The sequence below is a fragment of the Amblyomma mixtum genome, chromosome 2 (genome assembly GCF_055824585.1).
Source record: "Amblyomma mixtum isolate Tamu chromosome 2, ASM5582458v1, whole genome shotgun sequence".
Lineage (NCBI taxonomy): Eukaryota > Metazoa > Arthropoda > Arachnida > Ixodida > Ixodidae > Amblyomma > Amblyomma mixtum.
The window spans coordinates 252,477,372-252,500,072 of NC_143013.1; the positions used below are offsets into that span (position 1 = coordinate 252,477,372).

Sequence of the window (22,701 nt, forward strand, 5' to 3'; positions counted from 1 at the left end):
GCGATGGAAGGTGCTGCCACCGGCGGGACTTGTTCGATCCGGGTTGCTCTTCCTGAGCAACCTCTCGCGACTAATCATTAATTTAAATGCCACCTGTCACGGTGGGCAGTTTGCTCACAATCCATTGGGTAGACTGCGATGACGCCAAAAGGTTACAAAGCCTAGGTGGCCCACCTGCCTATAAGGTTGGTTCTCTGGGGATTTTTCGTGGATTTTTCGCTAAAGGTCAAAGACGCTGACGCCGCATATTCTGCAACACGAGCGCCTTAACGCCACCTCTTTAATGACCCAATTATCGAGGAGGCACAGTGAACACCGTTCATCGCAGAAGTTTGTACCGACACTTAGGGCCAGTACATCGAAAGAAAAAAAAGTCAAGGGCGGTGAAATGGACTGATGGGGAGGAAATGCGATACCATCTTTCTTTCACTCACCAATCTATTTCAATTCTGACTCGATTTTAGTTCTATTCCAGTTAGAATTCTATTCCAATTATGATCTTGTTCTGATTCTTTTCTTATTCCATTTATATTTGTAACCGCTTCCATTATTCATTTTTGCTTAATAATTCTTAGTCTGGCTTCTCCCTACAAGTGTTGGTCAAATGTTTAGGGGAATCCCCCAAGTTGGAGTAGATTTCGTAATAAGGGAGTAATCACTCATCGACATCCACCCTAGCGCAGCCATACGGCTACAAAGGAAAGCTATGCAGCTTTCTCAGAAACTTCGTAGTTAAAGAAAAATTCGTCCTGCTCCGGGGTTCTAACCCGGGAGCACCGCTTCACCGGAGCAGTCGCTCTACCAACTGAGCTAATCGGGACGGCAAGCTTATGGTAGGGCGAGAGCGAATGGATCAATAACTCGAAGTAGGAACAGTGTTGGTCAAATGTTTAGGGAAAGTTTCTGAGAAAGCTGTATAGCTTTACTTTGTAGCCGTATGGCTGCGCTCGGGTGGATGTCAATGAGTAATTACTCCCTTATCACTCCCTATAAGTGGAGAGAGGAATAGGGACGGTTGGAAGGTGGAGAGGGAAGTGCCTCTCAAACATCACCTGCCGCATTCCACCTGTCCCCTGCTACAAATGATAAGTGGAGGCTTCCAACAGACATCAACACCGGGCAGTTTTCGCATTCATGCCACTCCTAACGCTATTGAAATAAAAACCAAGTGAGAAGCAGGTGGCACAGAACTTTCAAAGGAATTGAGTATGAATGACGACAGCTATCCAAATACAACCCTTCCGATAATAGTGTAGGCTGACGTTTGTGTTTATGAAGTAGAGCGGTAAATGCGAAATGTTAGAAACAACCCAACAAATAAAATTACACACACAGAAAAGACAGCTAACATGGCAGTTTTGTGTACATAAACGAATCTATCGTCAGCCAAGAGGAAGCATGCATGAAAACATTTTACGGTATCCGATCCTGAAGGGAGAGGGTATTCGATAACCCAACCAGAAATCCTTCCCATGATATGATTAAGTGGAGTCAGTAGACAGAAACAAGATCAGTGAGTGTAAGCGGAAGCATCGTGCTAGTTTGGCTTCGTCGCAGAGTCTCCGATGTCTCTTCTACCGGCATTGTCACTGTGATGTGACGAAATCAGACCCTCATGGGAAGAACGCGAGTGTTTACGCTTATCTGCGCTAAGAAGTTAGCCGAACAGTCGTTGCCGATAACAATAGGCTGACCTACTTTAGGATAGGCTGCCTCTTGCCCGGTCATGTGCACATATTCCGTTACAGTCAATATTTACTCGTCATACCCCGTTAGCCAAGCAATGCCAAGACAAAGAAAATGCGAGGTAAAAAGTTCTTCCAGCTTTTTTGTTCTCGGGAACGGTGCCATTGCAGACCGTCAAGAAAATCAGGTTTTTTCTGGAAAATATTAATACGATGTGATATTTAATGGTTTTGGTTTTTTGGGGTTTAACGTCCCAAAGCGACTAAGGCTATGAGAGACGCCGTAGGGAAGGGCTCCGGAAATTTCGACCACCTGGGGTTCTTTAATGTGCACTGACATCGCACAGTACACGGGCCTCTAGAATTTCTCCTCCAAAGAAATTCTAGCCGCCACGGCCGGGATCGAACCCGCGTCTTTTGGGTCAGCAGCCGAACACCATAGTCACTGAGCCACCGCGGCGCCGATGTGATATTTAATGTATTGGTTCCTACATCACGAATAAAATTAGAAATACAGGGCTGATTTCTGGGCATCTCAAGATGACAAAACTGCGCGCATATACTCAAACGCGTACGAACAGTGTGCCCGCTGAAACTGATCTAGATTGGATGATCGTACAGCACTGTGCCTGCCTTTCCGGCCGCTGATATTAAGACTCTGTTGGCATATAATCTGCTGTGAACAGGGGTAATACTGTGAGAACACGATAATCGTTTCTGAACAGAAACGAGAGATGTTGACATTCGCGTAGTCAGTTTTGTACGTGATACGCAGAGCACTATGGGACACCTCATAACGCACGTGCAGCTTCTGCGAGTTTAAAATAACCTAACCTAACCTAACCTAACCTAACCTAACCTAACCTAACCTAACCTAACCTAACATAACATAACATAACATAACATAACATAACATAACATAACATAACATAACATAACATAACATAACATAACATAACATAACGTAACGTAACGTAACGTAACGTAACGTAACGTAACGTAACATAACATAACATAACATAACATAAAATAATATAACATTAACATAGCATAACATGGTTGAGAGAGGCAATGAAAAGCAAGCAGTACCAGTAGAAAAAGCGGCGCTGTGAACAGCGCCGATTATGCTGTGCCGCACACTTTTACAGCAGCACTGGAATGATAAAGTGTTGATATTGTTACGCTCATAGGCTTAGACAAAGAAGATGACGAAGCAGGGTGGAACAACTTGGAAGAAGGAGTCCGCTACGGAGTTTCATCTTGGCTGTTACGTCACCCAGCTCCTCCACCAATAATGCAACGGGAAGAAATATATATATTTACCAAAAGCGGTTGCAGATATATACAGCTAGAGACAGCCAAGGAGCTCACAATAAGGGCCAGCGCCAGAAAACACTTCGTCCTCCTCGTCCACCACACACAAGTACCATACTTGGTCATCATCTTTGCCCAAGCCTATGGCCGTAACAATATATTCCTTTCTTCTCCGAACATATATTCTCGGAACAACATTACAGATTGATTTCGGTGAAAGTTATCTGAAGGCTAGACGGTAATAAGGTACCGCCCCGTATACAGACGCTGAGCCTATGTCAACCTCGCATTTGTCTATCAAAATATCATCCACGAAGTCTATATACAATCAAGCAAAACTTTTGTTTGTATTGTGTTTTTTTGGGCAGCGTTTGCACAGCGCTAGCATGTCTTAAGTGTCCTTTTGTGTCCCGCCTTTCACGCTGTGTATGCTGTACATATTATCGCCCGAGTCCTTCGGCGCACTTCGTCGAATCACTCTACGGCCGTCTCGTTTCCAGTAGGGGAACTAGAGAGGCATATGCATTGAGGCAAGACTCGGGCGCACAATCCAAAAACCAATTTCTCGAGACCGTTAACGACAGCGCCCGACGTAGCGCGACGATAGTATTCTGCCAACAGTCGTCCCCGGGTAAGCTTAAATTATATGCGTCAGCGTCTTAAGGGGAAGTGAGATCTAGGGAAACGTTTCGGTCGAACGAAAACGTGCTTTCTCCTCTCCCCCTTCCCTCCTCCCGCAATTCCCCGACCTTTCTTGTCTGGTTCCTTTTGTCTATCTTTCAAGCTTACTCGCCGTCCTCTGACTCGGGCCACAGCGGGACAAGGAACACGCTAATTAGCCGAGCAGGATTGGTCTCTTGCTCAGGAAGAAGAAAAAAGGAGATAGGAGAAAAAAATAAAGGAAGAAAACGGTACGGGACTCAGGCAGGGAAAGCGGGAGAAGCAGCAGCAGCAGCATAGATCGGGGGAATCTTTAGGGAAATCACGCGGACGCCCAGCAAGCACACGTCGCCGATATAGACAAAAAAAAAAAGGAAAAAAAGTTGAAGTCAAGCGGCCGATAGCAAATGCGGTGTCGTCAATGAAGCGCGAGTAGATCTAGTTGCTCGTCGGCTAGAATTAGGAGGCGGCACAGAGGCGACACTGCAGCCCGTTGCCGTTGTCGCTAAGTAAATGAGGCAGCCCGCGCCATCGCCGCTGAGGCCTACGCCGCCGCGGAGACGGAAGCGCCAGCTAGCGGCCGCGTATAGACAAAGAAAAAGTAGGGAAGGGAGGGATAGTGGGGATGGTGAGGACTAGTGGGGACTAGAGGAGGCGTCAGAGCCGAGACACTGGGCACAGCTAATTCTCTTATGCGCGCAGAGCGGAGGAAGGATCGAGGAGGCGATATTATGCAAGGGTGGCGGCTCTATATTCTTGAAACAACGATATTCTACGCTGTAACGTCGCTCGCGTGTTCACGGCTCGAGAGGAGATGAGGGAAAGAGGGGAGGAGGAAGGAAGGGGGAGGGAACGTTTGTGTCCCGTCGCTAATGCGATAGAGTCCCGGGACGACACAAGTCGCCGCGCCGGGAGCTGTTTCGCGTGGCGCGACGCGAGAAAGAAAAAAGCCAAAAACAAACGCCAGACTGAGCAAATGTCGTTAGCGTTAGCTGCTGCTGCTGCCCTCTGTCGGAGGCTACGAGCGATATGCTTCTAGGTGGTGGCAGGGGTCGGGTGAGGGAAGAAGAATAACGAATGGGAGTGGAAATAATTTGCAGTTGCGGGTTAGCCAGAAATAATCACACCGAAAAAAAGAGGTGAAGAGGCGAAAGAAAGAAAAGCAGGCATTGTAAATGGAGCCTCGAGGAGATCGCTCGAGACTGCAGTACGATTTGTCGGCGCTTGCATAAGTGCCTAGGGGCGCGCAGAAGATGGTTTCCTTTTAATTCGGTGTCCGAAACTTCCGTTCTTCCGTTATATTCTAAAAAAAAAAAAAAAACTAAGCACACAAGGGAATAATATGGAGAGAAACGGAGAAAAAATTAACGAATAGGCGCGCAGTGCCACTCATTGTACAAAAGGCGGAGGTAAGACAAGTGCCGCTTCTTCTGAACTCCGTCGTTCGGCAATCCAGGAAAGTGATCTAAGCCCATTATACAAGAGTGACCTTCGATCATGGCAGGGCAAGCTGGAAATTTCAGAATACGTCAAACTTTCTTAGAGTGTCTTCAATTTCGGGCGGGATAATGCAACAAAACGATTCCCTTCTAATTGTTTTTCATTTGGATTCCTCTCGTCCTCCCTCATCGCCGACAGAATAAAATAGGATTGCATGAAAAGAAACTTTGATACCAGCTTAGATGTCCTTCGAGGTGAGGTCTATAAGCCAGTCGCGAACTTTCTTCCTCACTAATCATTGAAAAAAGTAATAACATCTACGTGCTTCCCTGCCTTTTTCGGTGCACAGTAAATGAAATTCGTCGTTGTTGCCAAACTCTCGTTTGTTGGTTACTTTTATGAATTATATTATTTGCCTCTGATTAACACGGGAACAGTCGTTGTTCATTACTAGTAAAATTTTAGAAAGTCTCATGTCTTACATGTGACCTGAGATATGAGTCAATTGGCTTAGTTCCTACCAAGCTCATACTTCCAAGCTCCGGCCGCGCCTTTGCTACCGCGCGTGTGCAGCCGGGGTCCAGTAATCAGGGATGTCTATGCTAATGCTCTCTGCTAGGCTAGAAGTTGCTAAAATAGCGCTTAGTATTGAAGAACACGGGCTAGAGGGAGGCGAGTAGTTTTCACTCGCTCGCTCGCTCACTCACTCACTCACTCACTGACTAACTCATTCACTGACTCACTCGATCACTAACTCACTCGCTCACTGACTCACTAACTAACTGACTCACTCTCTCCCTCCCTCATTCGCTCACTGACTGACTGACTGACTCACTCACTCACTCACTGACTCACTCGTTCACTGACTCACTCGCTCACTGAATGACTGACTCACTCACTGACTAACTCACTCACTGACTCATTCGCTCACTGACTCACTCCCTCCCTCCCTCCCTCCCTCCCTCCCTCACTCACTCACTCACTCACTCACTCACTCACTCACTCTCTCCCTCCCTCATTCACTGACTGACTGACTCACTCACTCACTCGCTCACTAACTCACTCACTGACTAAATCACTCACTGACTCACTCGCTCACTGACTCACTCCCTCCCTCCCTTACTTCCTCGCTCACTCGCTCACTCACTCACTCGGTCACTCGCTCACTCACTCACTCCCTCTCTCCCTCATTCACTCACTGACTGACTCACTCACTAACTCACTCACTGACTAAATCACTCACTGACACACTCGCTCACTGACTCACTCCCTCCCTCCCTCCCTCACTCACTCACTCACTCACTCACTCACTCACTCACTCACTCACTCACTCACTCACTCAGTCACTCACTCACTCACTCACTCACTCACTCACTCACTCACTCACTCACTCACTGACTAAATCACTCACTGACTCACTCGCTCACTGACTCACTCCCTCCCTCCCTTACTTCCTCGCTCACTCGCTCACTCACTCACTCGGTCACTCGCTCACTCACTCACTCCCTCTCTCCCTCATTCACTCACTGACTGACTCACTCACTAACTCACTCACTGACTAAATCACTCACTGACACACTCGCTCACTGACTCCCTCCCTCCCTCCCTCCCTTCCTCCCTCCCTCCCTCACTCACTCACTCACTCACTCACTCACTCACTCACTCAGTCACTCACTCACTCACTCACTCAATCACTCGCTCACTAACTCACTCACTGACTAAATCACTCACTGACTCACTCGCTCACTGACTCACTCCCTCCCTCCCTTACTTCCTCGCTCACTCGGTCACTCGGTCACTCGCTCACTCACTCACTCCCTCTCTCCCTCATTCACTCACTGACTGACTCACTCACTAACTCACTCACTGACTAAATCACTCACTGACACACTCGCTCACTGACTCCCTCCCTCCCTCCCTCCCTCCCTCCCTCACTCACTCACTCACTCGCTAACTCACTCACTCACTCACTCACTCACTCACTCACTCACTCGCTAACTCACTCACTCACTCACTCACTCACTCACTCAGTCACTCACTCACTCACTCACTCACTCACTCGCTAACTCACTCACTCACTCACTCACTCGCTAACTCACTCACTCACTCACTCACTCACTCACTCACTCGCTAACTCACTCACTCGCTCACTGACTCACTCCCTCCCTCCCTCCCTCTCTCCCTCACTCACTCACTCACTCACTCACTCAGTCACTCACTGACTCACTCCCTCCCTCCCTCCCTCCCTCCCTCACTCACTCACTCACTCACTCACTCACTCACTCGCTAACTCACTCACTCACTCACTCACTCACTCACTCACTCACTCACTCACTCACTCACTCACTCACTCAGTCACTCACTCACTCACTCACTCACTCACTCACTCACTCACTCGCTAACTCATTCACTCACTCACTCACTCAGTCACTCACTCACTCACTCACTCACTCACTCACTCGCTAACTCACTCACTCACTCACTCACTCAGTCACTCACTCACTCACTCACTCACTCACTCGCTAACTCACTCACTCACTCACTCACTCACTCACTCGCTAACTCACTCACTCGCTCACTGACTCACTCCCTCCCTCCCTCCCTCCCTCACTCACTCACTCACTCACTCACTCGCTAACTCACTCACTCACTCACTCACTCACTCACTCACTCACTCGCTCACTCACTCACTCACTCGCTAACTCACTCACTCACTCACTCACTCACTCACTCACTCACTCACTCACTCACTCACTCACTCACTCGCTCACTCACTCACTCACTCACTCACTCACTCACTCACTCACTCACTCGCTCGCTCACTCACTCACTCACTCACTCACTCACTCACTCACTCGCTCACTCACTCACTCACTCACTCACTCACTCAGTCACTCACTCACTCACTCACTCACTCGCTAACTCACTCACTCACTCACTCACTCAGTCACTCACTCACTCAGTCACTCACTCACTCACTCACTCACTCACTCACTCGCTAACTCACTCACTCACTCACTCACTCACTCACTCACTCACTCGCTAACTCACTCACTCACTCACTCACTCACTCACTCACTCACTCGCTAACTCACTCACTCGCTCACTGACTCACTCACTCCCTCCCTCCCTCCCTCCCTCCCTCACTCACTCACTCACTCACTCACTCACTCAGTCACTCACTCACTCACTCACTCACTCACTCACTCGCTAACTCACTCACTCACTCACTCACTCTGTCACTCACTCACTCACTCACTCACTCACTCAGTCACTCACTCACTCACTCACTCACTCACTCACTCACTCACTCACTCGCTAACTCACTCACTCACTCACTCACTCACTCAGTCACTCACTCACTCACTCAGTCACTCACTCACTCACTCACTCACTCACTCGCTAACTCACTCACTCACTCACTCACTCACTCACTCGCTCACTCACTCGCTCACTCACTCATTCACCCCTCCCTCCCTCCCTCCCTCCCTAGATGCCTCAATCACTCACTAACTCGCTCTCTCGCTCACTGATTCACTCACTCACTCACTCACTCACTCACTCACTCACTCACTCACTCACTCACTCACTCACTCACTCACTTCCTCACTCATTCATTCACTCCTTCACTCACTCACTCGCTCTCTCGCTTACTGATCCACTCACTCCCTCACTCACTCACTCCTGTACAAAAACAGGCGTCATAAATTTGCCAACTATGGCTGTTGGAGCGTTCAAATCTATGAAAAAGAGATACTGGCGTATTGCACTAAACCGCACTGTCACTTTCTTAACCTAAATTACACAGAAGCCTTACTGTTAGAACAGACCAAAATTAGAATCACAATTCAACATGCCAATATCGTCGTCTTCGAGCACCCCAGAAGGCTGGGATCGCAATATTCCGATAGCCTCTTCTCTAAAGGAGCTACTGTGGTGTAAAAATGAAGCTTTAAAGCTAACTATTGTACCAGTTTTGAAAATTCTAGATGTTAAGAAATGTTGAGCCTAATTAAACGCCCTTTTACAGCTCTCGCTAGACTAAGATACACCCATTTAAATGTAACAAGCTGCATACTCAATTTGGCCGGGGTGCTATCTAACAAAACAATTTCTTCTTCTTGTATGTAGCTATCTGCAGGCGGAGCCTCATCTCATAACCCGAAAACAGAGAGTAGTGGAGGTGACCTTCACACGACGACCGCCCCCTTTTGACCCCTATCAATTTATCCTTCTCATTCGCGCTACGTCCGCAGCGAAAAAAATAAGCCATTTCGCTTCGGTCGAAAGCATGCTCGTCCCTTCTAAGTGCAGGAACGTGTTCAGACTAACGCCTGCGGTTACTCTGGCGAAGCAATAGCTAGCAAGCCGAACGATAGGTATGTTATATCCCTGTTATACCGTGAACTTGACTCCATCTAAAAAATTGGTGCGTGATGCGAAAGGTAAAAAAAATATAAATAAATCATGTGGAGTCCCCGCTGGCGCTTAGCGTGAAGAGGAGGAATAATTTACGTAAGACTTAACTTTAACCGAAGAGGAACGACCCTAATTAAGTTACAACGACCTCGCCACAAAATTTACCATTTGAGCGTCCTCTTTCAGACCCACAAAAAAGAACAAGAGAAATAAAAAAAAGTCTTAAGGGGCTGAAGACGGGTTCATTTAAACAAGAATAATTGATGCACTGCTTTCGAAACGTATTTCACGTGTTCTAGAAATTTTAACATTGCTTTTCTTCCGGCTTCCTGACTTATCTAGCGCCAACGAATTTTTATCTCGAAATCTTCACCTGCCCACCGAAAATCGGAGCAACTACAGCGCAGCAGTTTTCTTGTATCTAACGTAAAAACACAAATAATCCAAGACCACTACAAATTGTATTTTGTAATATTCACCTGCGCATATCCCAAATAAACGAAACGGCTTCGTTCCAAACAATGTGTCGTATTTGTGCCCCGTTTTAAAACGTGAACTGCGACAAGGCGCGACAAAATAGCTGCAACATCGAAATAAACGTGCTCGACTCTTCGAAGAACACAAAGTTCTGCGAATTCACCACACAGCGGGAACGAGGAATATTTCGAAACGGCGCGTATGTACTGCCTCTCTCTACTTGCCTAGCCGTTTCTGTACCTCGCAGGAAAGCAAAAGCCAAGACAAGTCGCGAAACGGTCGTTCGGGCCACCGCAGCGTCGTACACAAAACCCAACCTTCAAACGACGCCCCCCCCCCCCCCCCCTTTCTTCCTTTATTGCCGAGGGATCGCATAGTCGGCATACCGGCCCCGCGTACCCCGAATACTTGCAGGCAGCAGAAAGGGCGCGCAAAAGGCAAGGAAGAAAAACAAAAACAAAAACCGCGTGTTCAGCCACAGCCTCCTAGAGGCATTGGTTCAGCGTCTTTGCCTCGGTTTCTGTTGTCTCTCTCTCTCTTTCAGGACAGGCCTTCAGTGCGAAGGCTTTGCTCATAATATATCGTCCCCCTTTTTTTCGCTTTTATTGTGTATGTGTGTCTGTTTCTTCGCCTCTGCATCGCTTCCTCTCCTTAGCAGCAATTTCTTAGAACAGCGGGGGACGCTTGTACCAGCCCCGAGGGGGATTTGAAGAACGCCGGCGTACCTCTAATCTGCACCGAAAGGATGGAAAGAAAAAGGAAACTGAAAGAAAGAACGCGAAGAAGGAAGAGAGAGTGACAGAGAAGAAGAAAAAAAAAAGCGGACAGAATATGACGCAGAGTTTGAGGGTACAACCACAGCAGCAATAGCTTGGGGCGCTTCGAGGAAGACGGGCGTGCTCTATGAAACATAGCGGTATAGAGTAACGTGTAGAAATGAATGAATCTGAGGACCACGGTAAACAAGTGCGAAAGAAACCAACGCAGCTTCCACGGAACGGCCCTTCAGCAGGAGAAAAAGGTGAAAGCGTGAAACACTGAAAAGCAAAACGAGGAGGAAAGAAGTGCTTGAAATAATAAAAAAAGAGATGTAGGAATGCAAGAGAATGGAACGGCAAGGCTGTAGTTTTTTTTATGTCTAGGGAAGGTCTCGTCCTCCAGCACATGCCGTGCTCGGTTCCCTAATAAGGAAGAGGTCAGAAATGGTTCCCTCCCCTTCTCACAAAACCCGGGAAGAACTAGGGTCGGAAGGCGAGGAGAGGAAGATATGGGATCAAGAGGATGGGGCGCGCCAAGGAGACCCGGTAAGGAGGAGCGCCCCGTGAAACAATCCAATGTCGCAAAACTGGGTCGCACGCGCGCGCTGGGTCGGTCGCGTGGATCACACACTTTGCCGCTGCGGCCCCGAAGAGGCCTTCCGGCGGCCGTGCGTCGTCGGGAAGGGAGCTTTAAGGGCGTCTACAAATAGGGCTTCTTTCTTTCTTTCTTTCTTTCTTTCTTTCTTTCTTTCTTTCTTTCTTTCTTTCTTTCTTTCTTTCTTTCTTTCTTTCTTTCTTTCTTTCTTTCTTTCTTTCCTTCTTTCTTTCTTTCCTTCTTTCTTTTCTTACTTTCTCTCTTTCTTTCTCTCTTCCTTTCTTCCTCTCTTTTCTTTCTTTCTCTCTTTCCTTCTTTTTTCTCGCTTCATTCCTTCTTTCCTTTATCCCTTCCTTTCTTTTTCTTTCTTTCTTTCTTTCTTTCTTTCTTTCTTTCTTTCTTCCTTTCTTTTTTTCCTTCCTTCTTTCCTTCTTTCTTGCTCCATTTCTTTCTTTCTTTCTCTCTTTCTTTCTTTCTAGCTTCCTTCCTTCCTTTATCCCTTCCTTTTTTTCTTTTCTTTCTTGCTTGCTCCCTTTCTTTCTTTCTTTCTTTCTTTCTTTCTTTCTTTCTTTCTTTCTTTCTTTCTTTCTTTCTTTCTTTCTTTCTTTCTTTCTTTCTTTCTCTCTTTCTTTCTTTCTTTCTTCCTTCCTTTCTTTCCTTCTTTCCTTCTTCTTTCTTTCTTTCTTTCTTTCTTTCTTTCTTTCTTTCTTTCTTTCTTTCTTTCTTTCTTTCTTTCTTTCTTCCTTCCTTCCTTTCTTTCTTTCTTTCTTTCTCTTTGTTTGTTTGTTTCTTTCTTTCTTTTCCTATCTCTCTCTTTCTTTCTTTCCTTCTTTGTTTGTTTGTTCAATTCCTCTCTTTACTTCCTTTCTTTGCTTTTCCCTTCTTTATAGTTCAACCCTGACCGAGTGGGTCAGTGGGCCAAAATATTTACGTCATAAGCATCATATGACAGGCCCGATTACTCCTACGGCAGGACAGGTCTTTCCCACGTCTTCCCAATTACCCAAGTACTGTGCAAGCTGCGGCTATCTTATTCCCGCAAACTTCCTAATCTCATCCTCCCACCTACTTTTCGGCAGCGCCCTGCTACATGTGCAAGCGTTCGTCTGCATGTGCAAGTATTTGCATATTTGCTTGCATCAACAGTCCCAATAGGGAAGCGCACCTGAAGTTTGCTTCGACTGCACCAGCGCCACTTCTCCCCTGCCGGTCATTTTGGCGTTGCTGTCCGGGCACGTCGCCGGCGGAGCGCATTGAGCCAGCAGCCTGTCGGCTGGCACACGCGTGCTGCTCGCGCAGCAGGCACTCTCTCTTTCATTGTGAGCACGTGCCGTCCTGCTCGCGGGCGCACAAAAGTGGTGTTGCCGCTCGCTGTGAATTACGCGACGTTCTAAGAGTGGAGAAACTGGTTGTGTGTGCGGCTGTCACAATAGTTCTCTGAACATCAACGGCCAAGGAATGCCCGTGTAAATCTACAGATTTCCTGGTGATGTCCTACATTCTTGGGAAAAAAAAATTAATATTGGAAAATTGTAACGTACAGTAACGGAAATATTGAAGGTAATGGTCCACCCTTTCTATATGCAGCAAAATCTTAAATATTTTTCATCGCTCGTATCGAGCAGTTGACGATAGGAAAAACGTTAATACGAAAAAAAAATGCAAGCCTATCGATGGGAGATTGCTATAGTCAAATCTTCCAGTATATGAAAAAAAAAAAAATGCGGTCATACATTTTTTACTATTCAAAAATGTTTTTGTCCGGAATTGTTGCGTATGAAATGGATCAGAACGAGAAACTGCAGGCCTCGATAACTGCTATGGGCAGGGTGAAGTAAGCTTTTTCCTGTTACTAAACACGTTTGGTATGTCGCACGCGTAATATTATTTCTGCGCAGTTTTTGCTGTAATTCACTAAGCATGCAGTGTTTAGTAAAGCTCGCGCTAACGAAACTCATTTTTTTTTACCGTTTTTTATTTTGGAGACTGACTGCAGCTAGCGGCATTATGCAGACGCGTGTGAGGCAAGGTCAGTGATCGCCTGAATGTTCCGACTTGTGACGCCGGGCTCAATTTTCGAAGATGCTTTACATGTAAAAAATTTCAAAAAATAAAAATAATCAAAATGTTTGCTTGCACATGAATGAGCGTTTGCATATGAGCGATGGCTCTGCAAATAACCCTGCAAATAACACACTCTCTCTGCAAATAACTCTGCAAATAACACACCCCTCCAATGGAAGACAGGTTTCGCATCCCGGAACTGTGGAGACGTGCCCTCCACGTGCGGCCTCTTCCAGCAAACATGTCACATGAAGACCATAATGGTCGGCGCCTGGCACGAGCGGAAGCGCTAGCCCGATATTATGGCAACAAAACAGGTGTATACTACGTGGACGCCTCCGGCCCTCACCACGGGGGATGGTACACGGCCGCGGTAGTTCACAACAGCAACACAGTTAACGGCCTCACTTTCAGAGCCCGCAGTGCAACACAAGCAGAAGAGGTCGCGATTGCTCTCGCGGCCTCACATTCCAATTCAAAATACATAATTACCGACTCGCGAGGGGCCTGTCGGAACGTCGAACAAGGCAGCACTCCCTTCCTAGCCTATCGAATATACCAAAATTGCATACGGGATACGGACCCCGCACACCGTCACCTCATATGGGCCCCTGCTCATCAGGGGTTGGCAGGAAACGAGGCAGCAGACGCAGCCGCCCGCGCGCTCTCTCACCGGGCTGTTTTCTCCTCCCCACCTGATCAGGAACCCGATTTTAATCCGGTTTATACGTTCAAAAATATCGCAACCTACTTTCAAGATAGCCATCGCCTTTACCCTAGCCCATGTAAAGGCCTCAAGAAGGCGGATGAGCGGCTTCTTCTCCGCCTCTTCACCAATACATTGCTGTGCCCGGCAGCACTAAAACATTTTGACCCCTCCTTTAGCGGCAGCTGCCCGCACTGTGGTGCGGTGTCTTCGGACACCTATCACATGGTGTGGGCCTGCCCCTCCAACCCGGCCATTCCCCCTATCCCCAACCCAACCCGGGAGGACTGGGAGGCGACCCTGCTCGGCTGCCACGACTTACAGGCCCAACAAGCCTTGGTCGGGCGCGCCCGGGCGGCGGCTACCGCCACTGGGGTCCCAAACTAGGGACCTCCACCTAGTGTTTGTGAGGATCGGTCCCTTACGGGCCGATCCAAACACCTCCTGTTCTGAATAAATGTTTTCACCACCACCACCACCTGCAAATAATTGTTTTGGGAATGCGCGTGCGCTGTAATCGGAATTAAAATAAATATACGAACCGCTTATCTCCGTTGTAGCGATTGACAAACTAGAGCATTTTTTCTCTTAGCCGTATATAGCAAGCAGCTGGTAGGCGCATTTCGTGCGTGTTTTCGTTTTTCTCCTCAGCCTCGCGTGTCGCCTTAAGGCCACTTTATTTTAAGTTAAAATAAAAATTATTTCCATCATTATTCATCGAAACACGTAACAAAATCATTAATATTTGGCCAACAAACCTGCATGCACCGAAGTGCTCAGTCACCCAACGAAATTAAGCATCTTGCGAAGATGGCCGTGCCAAAAAAAAAATGGTATTTACCTCGAATTCCACGTCTTAAATGATCTCGTCATTTACTTGCGATACACATTTCGCCGTTACGGTACCGGCTTTTTCGTCAACAATCTGCTTCACGTAGTGGGCCTGATCCACTAGCAGTTCTTTTTTCAAGTTCGCAGCGAAAAAAAAAATTCACTGTCCACTATTTCTCTTAACCTACATCTCAGAGCGTACTGCCGCGACCGAAAGAAGTGCGAACAGCGGAGTGCCTAGGCTCTCCGCTGTTGGAATTTATTTTCGTCACGCTTATACTTGGCTCGCAACACAAATACGCTAGAGACATCCGTGATACAATAATGTACCACTCTAGCGTCTTTTTGTTACTACCGAGATAAAAACGCATTGAAGATAAATTCCGACTGCGCAGCGCGTGGGCGCCGTGCTGTTCGCATTTTTTTCTAGCGCCCCTGTACATTTTGCTAATCCTCTGAAGCTCGCCAGCGTTCAAGCACGAGGGAAAAAGCTCGGGACTGCACAAAGAGATTTGCACGCTGGCCAACACGTGCAAAGTACGTGCAGAACTGGCTTTTTTTCAGGGGAAAGCGCGCTGCTCGCGCAGCTACTCAATGGGAGGGGTGACCGGTTTGCCCGGACAAAAATACGGAGTCGGTCGGAGAGGGCGCTTTTCACTGGCGTCCGCAGCGCCCCCCTGCGCCTATAGGGAAGCGCACCTGAAGTTTGCTTCCACTGCACCAGCGCCACTTCTCCCCTGCCGGTCATTTTGGCGTTGCTGTCCGGGCACGTCGCCGGCGGAGCGCATTGAGCCAGCAGCCTGTCGGCTGGTACGCGCGTGCTGCTCGCGCAGCTGGCACTCTCTCTTTCATTGTGAGCACGTGCCGTCCTGCTCGCGGGCGCACAAAAGTGGTGTTGCCGCTCGCTGTGAATTCCGCGACGTTCTAAGAGTGGAGAAACTGGTTGTGTGTGCGGCTGTCACAATAGTTCTCTGAACATCAACGGCCAAGGAATGCCCGTGTAAATCTACAGATTTCCTGGTGATGTCCTACATTCTTGGGAAAAAAAATTTAATATTGGAAAATTGTAACGTACAGTAACGGAAATATTGAAGGTAATGGTCCACCCTTTCTATATGCAGCAAAATCTTAAATATTTTTCATCGCTCGTATCGAGCAGTTGACGATAGGAAAAACGTTAATACGAAAAAAAAAAATGCAAGCCTATCGATGGGAGATTGCTATAGTCAAATCTTCCAGTATATGAAAAAAAAAATGCGGTCATACATTTTCTACTATTCAAAAATGTTTTTGTCCGGAATTGTTGCGTATGAAATGGATCAGAACGAGAAACGGCAGGCCTCGATAACTGCTATGGGCAGGGTGAAGTAAGCTTTTTCCTGTTACTAAACACGTTTGGTATGTCGCACGCGTAATATTATTTCTGCGCAGTTTTTGCTGTAATTCACTAAGCATGCAGTGTTTAGTAAAGCTCGCGCTAACGAAACTCATTTTTTTTACCGTTTTTTATTTTGGAGACTGACTGCAGCTAGCGGCATTATGCAGACGCGTGTGAGGCAAGGTCAGTGATCGCCTGAATGTTCCGACTTGTGACGCCGGGCTCAATTTTCGAAGTTGCTTTACATGTAAAAAATTTCAAAAAATAAAAATAATCAAAATGTTTGCTTGCACATGAATGAGCGTTTGCATATGAGCGATGGCTCTGCAAATAATTGTTTTGGGAATGCGCGTGCGCTGTAATCGGAATTAAAATAAATATACGAACCGCTTATCTCCGTTGTAGCGATTGACAAACTAGAGCATTTTTTCTCTTAGCCGTATATAGCAAGCAGCTGGTAGGCGCATTTCGTGCGTGTTTTCGTTTTTCTCCTCAGCCTCGCGTGTCGCCTTAAGGCCACTTTATTTTAAGTTAAAATAAAAATTATTTCCATCATTATTCATCGAAACACGTAACAAAATCATTATTATTTGGCCAACAAACCTGCATGCACCGAAGTGCTCAGTCACCCAACGAAATTAAGCATCTTGCGAAGATGGCCGTGCCAAAAAAAAAAATGGTATTTACCTCGAATTCCACGTCTTAAATGATCTCGTCATTTACTTGCGATACACATTTCGCCGTTACGGTACCGGCTTTTTTGTCAACAATCTGCTTCACGTAGTGGGCCTGATCCACTAGCAGTTCTTTTTTCAAGTTCGCAGCGAAAAAAAAAAATTCACTGTCCACTATTTCTTTTAACCTACATCTCAGAGCGTACTGCCGCGACCGAAAGAAGTGCGAACAGCGGAGTGCCTAGGCTCTCCGCTGTTGGAATTTATTTTCGTCACGCTTATACTTGGCTCGCAACACAAATACGCTAGAGACATCCGTGATACAATAATGTACCACTCTAGCGTCTTTTTGTTACTACCGAGATAAAAACGCATTGAAGATAAATTCCGACTGCGCAGCGCGTGGGCGCCGTGCTGTTCGCATTTTTTTCTAGCGCCCCTGTACATTTTGCTAATCCTCTGAAGCTCGCCAGCGTTCAAGCACGAGGGAAAAAGCTCGGGACTGCACAAAGAGATTTGCACGCTGGCCAACACGTGCAAAGTACGTGCAGAACTGGCTTTTTTTCAGGGGAAAGCACGCTGCTCGCGCAGCTACTCAATGGGAGGGGTGACCGGTTTGCCCGGACAAAAATACGGAGTCGGTCGGAGAGGGCGCTTTTCACTGGCGTCCGCAGCGCCCCCCTGCGAAGCTGCGGTCCCCTATTGTGAGTGACGCTGTAGTCAGAGGCTTTCGATCGCATGTCGTTCTTCTACACACCGTGCGCACGCCTCTTCGTGTCTGCGTTCATTAAAGCGACAGCTTTGGAACGGACGTTCGGAGGAAAATGCGTGCAGGTTCTCACTCTAGTTCAGGATTGGTCGAAAGGGTTGTGACGTCACACGATGGGTTGTTATGCGAAAACATTAGCACTTTAGTAGAATTGTGATTATCAAGTCCTATCATGACTGAAAAGCCATTATGACGTGTGAGGATGTAAAGCGAATAAACTACACTGAAATGAAAATTGAGATAATTAGTTGGGAATCCAACCCCTGACCCGCAGGTTGCGAGTCAGACACGCTGCCGCTAGGCCATTGAGGCACATCCGTTCGACTTGGTTAAAGGGAGACCTTGTGTGTCTTGTAATGCATCACGTGGGGCTTATATGCCTACTGATGTATGCTAATGAGTGTTCGCAATTATAAAGAGGTACTAATTAGGAAAAAAGTAGCAAATAACCATTAATGATGACGCGTCATACACTTAAGGCGGAACTTGAGTGTCCCCCTAATTTTTGCATTTCGCCATCATTTAAATACGGCTGCCGGAGATAAAAATCGAACCTGTCATACTTCGTGATCAGGTGCTCGACAAAGGCGGAAAGCGGGTAGAATGGTGGCTCGAAAATGGCTCGAATATCGACCTGTCGGGCAAAATGAGGTTGTTTGACATGGCTGCTTATACTTTGACGAGGGTGAACACCTTGACATGTTGCAATTTTCGGAGACTACACAGTTGTGAGCCTAGGGATTTATTTTCTTTGAAATAAAAACAACAGGACTAAATTCATTTCTGGTTGGCGTATAATTTAATAGCGGGCTAGCCCAACGATCTACAATATTATTGACTGACAATAATTTTTATAGATTTACTCAATAACAACATTACCAGTCTATAAATATATCAATATTATCAAATACTACCGGCCTATTATATAAAAAGCCAATAAAAATTGAACATATCAGTCCAGACAAGGCTATACAACGCGACTTTGGCAGCTTTAGCAGCGCGAAAGTGGCAGCTTTCATTTCACTTTCGCTGCAAATTCGGAGCGAAATGTGAGAGTTGTCATATAATCATATAAGAAATTTTCTGCGCACCATAGTAATGCTGATGATGTTGAAAAAGAGCAGAATGAAGATAACGGGTAGCATTTCGTCCCTCTTGAATATCTTACGCGCCGCACCAGTCCCACCCCCATTCGATCTCTTTTTCCGCTGGTTCTCCTGAGAAGACTTTGATGAACAATTTTTGCATTACTGCTCCATAAGACCCCAAAAAGGCGCGTAGCACTTGATGATGATTTTAAGTTTGGGGAGATGGAAAGTGGTACATAAATGGCACGGTGTTAAGTTCATGGTAACTTTGAAAGAATTATTACATGGTAAAATGAATGATAAGTTAGCCAAGTGAAAAACAAAAATAAAGAAAACAATAAGCGGCAGTGGCTGACCCAAAAAAGTTGGTGCTGGTTCCGGCATTTGACATATATAACTCCATTAAACAGATGCCAATACTTTCGGCCCAGACACGCATGCGTGTCTGCAGCCTTCGCGCTATTGCGACGGGGCGGAGTGCGCACAGGGAATGAGGGGAATCGGGAAGTATGCACACGTACCATGAGTCCCGTGGTGACCGCGATGCCCCTGCCACAGTACGTGTTGGGCACGATGTCTCCGTAGCCCACGGAGAGAAACGTGATTGCCGTCAACCACATGGTGTTCAGCAAGTTTGCATGCTCCTCGTCGTGGTACCTGCACGGAGAGGGAACGCGGTTAGGCACGGATGTATACTGCGCGTTCTAGACGCGCACACGAGGGATCGAGCGACAGATATGCTAGAGTTCAGCGAATTTGCTTTAACGACAGAACGATTCGAATCGTGGTAAGAACAACGGTAGGCGCACTATACAGGAGGCCAGACCGAATCGAGAAGAAATTAATGTTAATTGCTCATGACAAGAAGACAACGCTCGATCAAACTTGTACGATATGCAGATAGGGAGACGCACGCACGCACGCACGCACGCACGCACGCACGCACGCACGCACGCACGCACGCACACAGAATCACACACATACACACACGCACAAACACAAGCACGCAGAAACGTACGCACGCACGCGCGCGAAAGAAAGAAAGAACGGACGGACAAACAAGCCGATTGCGGTCCAACAAGGAGGACTCATGAATGATAGTATATAGGAGACCAATAATACATCTGCTATTGCGAGTTTGCGGGGCTACGATGGCTGCAGCTGGCGAAGGAAATGGTTAGTTGGAGAGAGATGGGAGAGGCCTTTGCCCTGCAGTAGGCGTAGTCAGGCTCCTGCTGATGACGATGCGTAAAATACGATACAGAGTGCGTAACGTACAACAAAGATGCTACGCTGTAAAGCAACTAGTACATGTAGTGGTAAGAACAGTTGCACATATGGCAGTTTTTCGAGCCGATTCTTTTACTTCGGTTTATTTATTCAAATCCCATCAGTCGATCACGTGACCGCTGTTGAACAAGTATGTTCAAGGCAGAAAATAATTTGACTCACTCTTCTATGCACAGCAGAAAAATAGTTTCCAAAATATCCATGTTTACACGGAAGTCACTAGTGTTCCCTCCTGAGACTTCTCCCTCCCTGGTACATAAATGCACTTGCAGCCTCTCGCAAACATCGCTGCACAGTGTCACGCACGCAGTTTGTATGCTCCTCAGCTCATCATTTCAGTAAGCCTACCATACATCCTTTCCTGTAGGCAAACAGCTCGATTACGATCAGACACTCATTAAAGATTCTACCTAGTTCTACAAGGCACGCCTCAGAGATTGAGCCTGCCCAAACAGTACGCTCAGTTTGCACCTTAGACCCTGGGTGCACTTACGTAAAGCGTTACGTAAACTTGCTCACGTCAAAGCAGCTCTGAGGTAACGATGTCGTGCTTTCAAACAAGAGGCTTATGAAATGACCGGGTTTACCCGGTTTGCAGGGGTGCGTCAACGCTTTGCATCCGTTTCACATTACGATGGGTTCGCGGGGCTGTAATTGATGCGATTCCTGCTGATTACAGTCAAGTACCTCTGACAGTTTCCTCTTTGCTACGCTTGGAAAAAAAAAATTTGAACCGTTGAAAAGATTAGCATACGTTCACCGACCGCCCGGTTGTTTTCATTCTGAGGTATTTTACAGCCGCTCAAACTTTTAAATATTCCGCCGTTATAGCGATTCATTAAAATGCCTCATCATCATAAGCTGGGTTAGGCGGCAAGAAAAATTCGTAGTGACTGCTGGGCTTTCACTGCCTTCAAGGAAAATGAAAAATAAATCTAAACCCATTATGCGAAGCGGATTTGAAACACAGACTTGTGCTTTACTGTTGAGGATTGTCCTGTTATGCGTCGCGTATTTGTTCATTCAAGAAATCTCTGTTTCGCTATCGCAATGCTGCAGTCATTGCGATAATTTGCAGCGACAGCAGGTTTTTTTCCCCTTTTCAAAGCTTTCTTGTGCCAGAGTTTAACGTCAGGAACTATAAACCCAGGAAATAAGTTTAACGGCAAATATACTTCGAAACAAAGTTTCGGTATGAAGTGTACAGAAAAAAGGGGAATAAAGTTGCAGACGTTCTCATTGCGCTAAATGACTCGTAGGTCACGTGACCGATGACAATATTACTCACATGACCATCATTTGTGATAACGTCATTTTATTGGTCAGATGTTTAGGGGAATTCCCCAAGGTGGTGAAGATTTGGAAATAATGGAGTAATTACTCACTGACATCCACCCATTTCGATTTATTTTTCATATCTTTGGCTGCGCTCGGGTAGATGTCAGTGAGTAATTACTCCCTTATTACAACGTAATTTTATGCGGAAGACGGCAACGAGACCTTGGAGGAAAGGGCGAGCGTGGTTCTGTCTATAAAAGCTGACATCGTAAAAACGAACAGGTGATGAAAAAATTGGCAGTGGTTTAGCTCTGGTTAAACCTGGACGTTTGCGAAATCAACGAGGAGAGAGAGAGAGGTGATGGAGAGCGCGTGGCAGCGGCGGCGTCCCCGGCATGCTAGCTATGCGCCGCTACTGCGCATTCACAACTGGCGAGCGCGGCGGTGGCACCTCTGAGTCACCTCGCAGCGACGGCGGCGGCGCGCCAGCTGTGCGCCGTGTGACGTCACTGCTCCTCGCGCATGCGCAGTATGGCCTTTCCTCGGCTCTGCGAAATGGCTCGGCGACTCGCGTAGTGTTGCTTTTGCAACAAAGCATAATATTATTCCAGAGGCAAGAGAATGGAAAGAGGGTCATGTTATGACATAAATTACGGAAGCCAAGAGTCACACAAACCAAGGTGCTTAGGGGATGTCTTTTTTTTTTCCAGTTTTCATCGATGGAAGATTATTAAAAGCAGAAGGAAAAACGAGCACACGCCGCCGGTGGGACCCGAACCTACGACTTTCGAATTTCGTGTCCGGTGCTTCTTGGTTTCGGTGACTGTTGGCTTCAATAATATATAATAACATTTCAGAGGATAAGATAATATGTGATAATATTCCAGCTAAGGGGCATAAAAACGGCGGAGTTTTCGGTTAGAGCATGCGACGGCGCCGTTGGCACCGCTTACAGAGAAGAAAATCACCAATGCAACTATCTCTGCAAAGCGCAGCTGATAACTGAACTGCGCCTTTTGTTTGACCATGTCAAAAGAGTGTGAGGTCAGCTAGAGGTCGGGAAGGACCAAGCAATGACACGAACGTGAGGGCTCTGCGCCACTGCGGCTGGCAGGGACAAAAAAAACGTTCTTACCCACGATTGTAAGGTATGTGTTTTTTTTGCCTTTATTACAGTGAAATCCCTTACCGGCGGGGATAATTCTCCAAATCCGACGCCTCTCCTCTCAGTGACGCCCATGTCACCTGAGGCATCGCGCCAAACACTGACATCCC

The 22,701-nt window shown here is 46.9% G+C and overlaps 1 protein-coding gene across 3 annotated transcripts in view; it reads right to left on the reverse strand.

Moving 5' to 3' along the window:
- SK (small conductance calcium-activated potassium channel) overlaps window positions 1-22,701 on the reverse strand; it is a 424,663-nt gene that overhangs the window by 24,229 nt on the left and 377,733 nt on the right. For all 3 annotated transcript variants that reach the window (XM_089573525.1, XM_089573527.1, XM_089573526.1), the window contains one exon: window positions 19,380-19,515. In XM_089573525.1, the coding sequence (XP_089429651.1) occupies window positions 19,380-19,515 (136 nt within the window). The remainder of the gene's footprint in view (window positions 1-19,379; window positions 19,516-22,701) is intronic.